At 41.3% G+C, this 1,623-nt stretch overlaps 1 protein-coding gene across 1 annotated transcript; it reads left to right on the top strand.

Annotated features, from left to right (window-relative positions):
• The first annotated feature begins 424 nt into the window (after window positions 1-424).
• LOC140873096 (uncharacterized) lies at window positions 425-1,126 on the top strand. Its single transcript, XM_073276078.1, has one exon. It carries the CDS (start codon window positions 425-427, stop codon window positions 1,124-1,126), a length of 702 nt encoding a protein of 233 aa, XP_073132179.1.
• The last annotated feature ends 497 nt before the right edge of the window (window positions 1,127-1,623 follow it).

The following is a 1,623-nucleotide window of genomic DNA, read 5'->3' as shown; positions in this document are numbered from 1 at the left end:
AAAATTTATTCTTAAATTCATATTGTTTAATTGCATTGGTCGATTGCTTTATTCTAAGATTAGATGATTATAATCGAAGCCTCATATTAAGTGGTATTAGAGCAATAAGATCTTGGACTGAACTTAGAAGTGAGCGGGGTAGATTGAGTCCGCTTGAACTAGCTTCTCGCATGTGTTTGAGTTATTTAATTGATTTATTTAATACAATGCGAGCATGCTTTATTGATTGAGAATTATTTGAATTACATGATTATGTGATTTAAATTTATAAAGCATGAATTTATTTGAGATATCAATTGTTTGGATTCCTGGATCGAATACAAATATTCTCGAAGTGGTGGTATTATTCAAAGGGGAGATTTTGGACACCTTATGGAATTTTTGGAATTAGATTATCTGTGTCCTAACCTTTGATTATCAGATTATGGGTCCTCAAAGGATGTTGAATAGGAACCCACCGCAAGTTATTCCTCCGAATGAGAATCCGCCTGTAAACACTCCTCCGAATGAACAGGGCAGTACAATGACCGACCAGATGGATGCCACCGCTACACCGATGGAAATTTTATTGAAGAGGTTCCAATCTTTCAAGCTGCCAACTTTGAAGGGTACAGAGAACCCGATTGATTGTGAGAGTTGGTTAGATGATATAGATCAGCTTTTTTACTCTCTCGACTATTCTGATGACTGTCGGACCAGGTTAGTCATTCATCAACTGCGAGGTGTCGCAAAGAATTGGTGGATCATGACAAAGAAGGCTATTGAGAACCAAGGTACGACAATCACCAGGAATATTTTCAAATCAGAATTTTATAAGAGGTTTTTCCCGGTTACTTACAGAAAAGATAAGGTTGCAGAGTTTGCGAATCTAAGACAGGGAAACATGAATATTGAAGATTATGTCACTAAGTTTGATAGTTTGTTGAGTTTTGCACCGCACTTTGCTAACAATGAGGAAGCCAAGGCTGACCAATTAATTAACGTCTTGAATCCTGATATCTTCACTCTTGTGAATACTGGGAGGCCCAATAACTTTGCTGATGCTATGGATCAGGCCAAGGGTGCTGGGGCAGGACTGATGAGACAGAGAGGGAATCAGTTTGCATCTCAGCAGCAACAGAGATAGTTTCAGACCCAACCGTCCCAATATCAGAATCAGCCTCAGAGATCCGAGGGTGGTAGCAGTGGAGGCAACAGAAAGGATTACTATCGTTCGAAGGGAAAGCAGTTTAAGAAATCTGGGAACAGTTCTTCGAGTTCAGGTGGATCGAAGCAGTACAGTTCAGGACAGAGTTCAGGATCCTCTGGAGCAACTTGTAACAAGTGTGGAGGTTGCCACTCCAGTGATCAGTGTAGAGGTGTGTTTGAGAGTTGTTATATCTGTCAACTGTCTGGACACTACGCAAGATTCTGTCCTCAGCGTGTTCCTGAGAGGTCCCAAGGTGGGAGTTCATCGAAACAGTCAGCTCAGCCTGAGAGGCAAGCATCTACTATTCATTCCTTTCAGCCACCACAACAGATTTGTCAGGGATGTGGGCAGAACTCGAATCAACCTCCTAGACAGCAGGCTAGAGTTTTTGCCCTTAATGAGGATCAGGCTCAAGCAGCACCGAATGATGTCAT

This window comes from Henckelia pumila, unplaced genomic scaffold (genome assembly GCF_033568475.1).
Source record: "Henckelia pumila isolate YLH828 unplaced genomic scaffold, ASM3356847v2 CTG_525:::fragment_3, whole genome shotgun sequence".
Taxonomy (NCBI): Eukaryota; Viridiplantae; Streptophyta; class Magnoliopsida; order Lamiales; family Gesneriaceae; genus Henckelia; species Henckelia pumila.
This window is presented reverse-complemented; position numbering and strand designations above follow the sequence as displayed.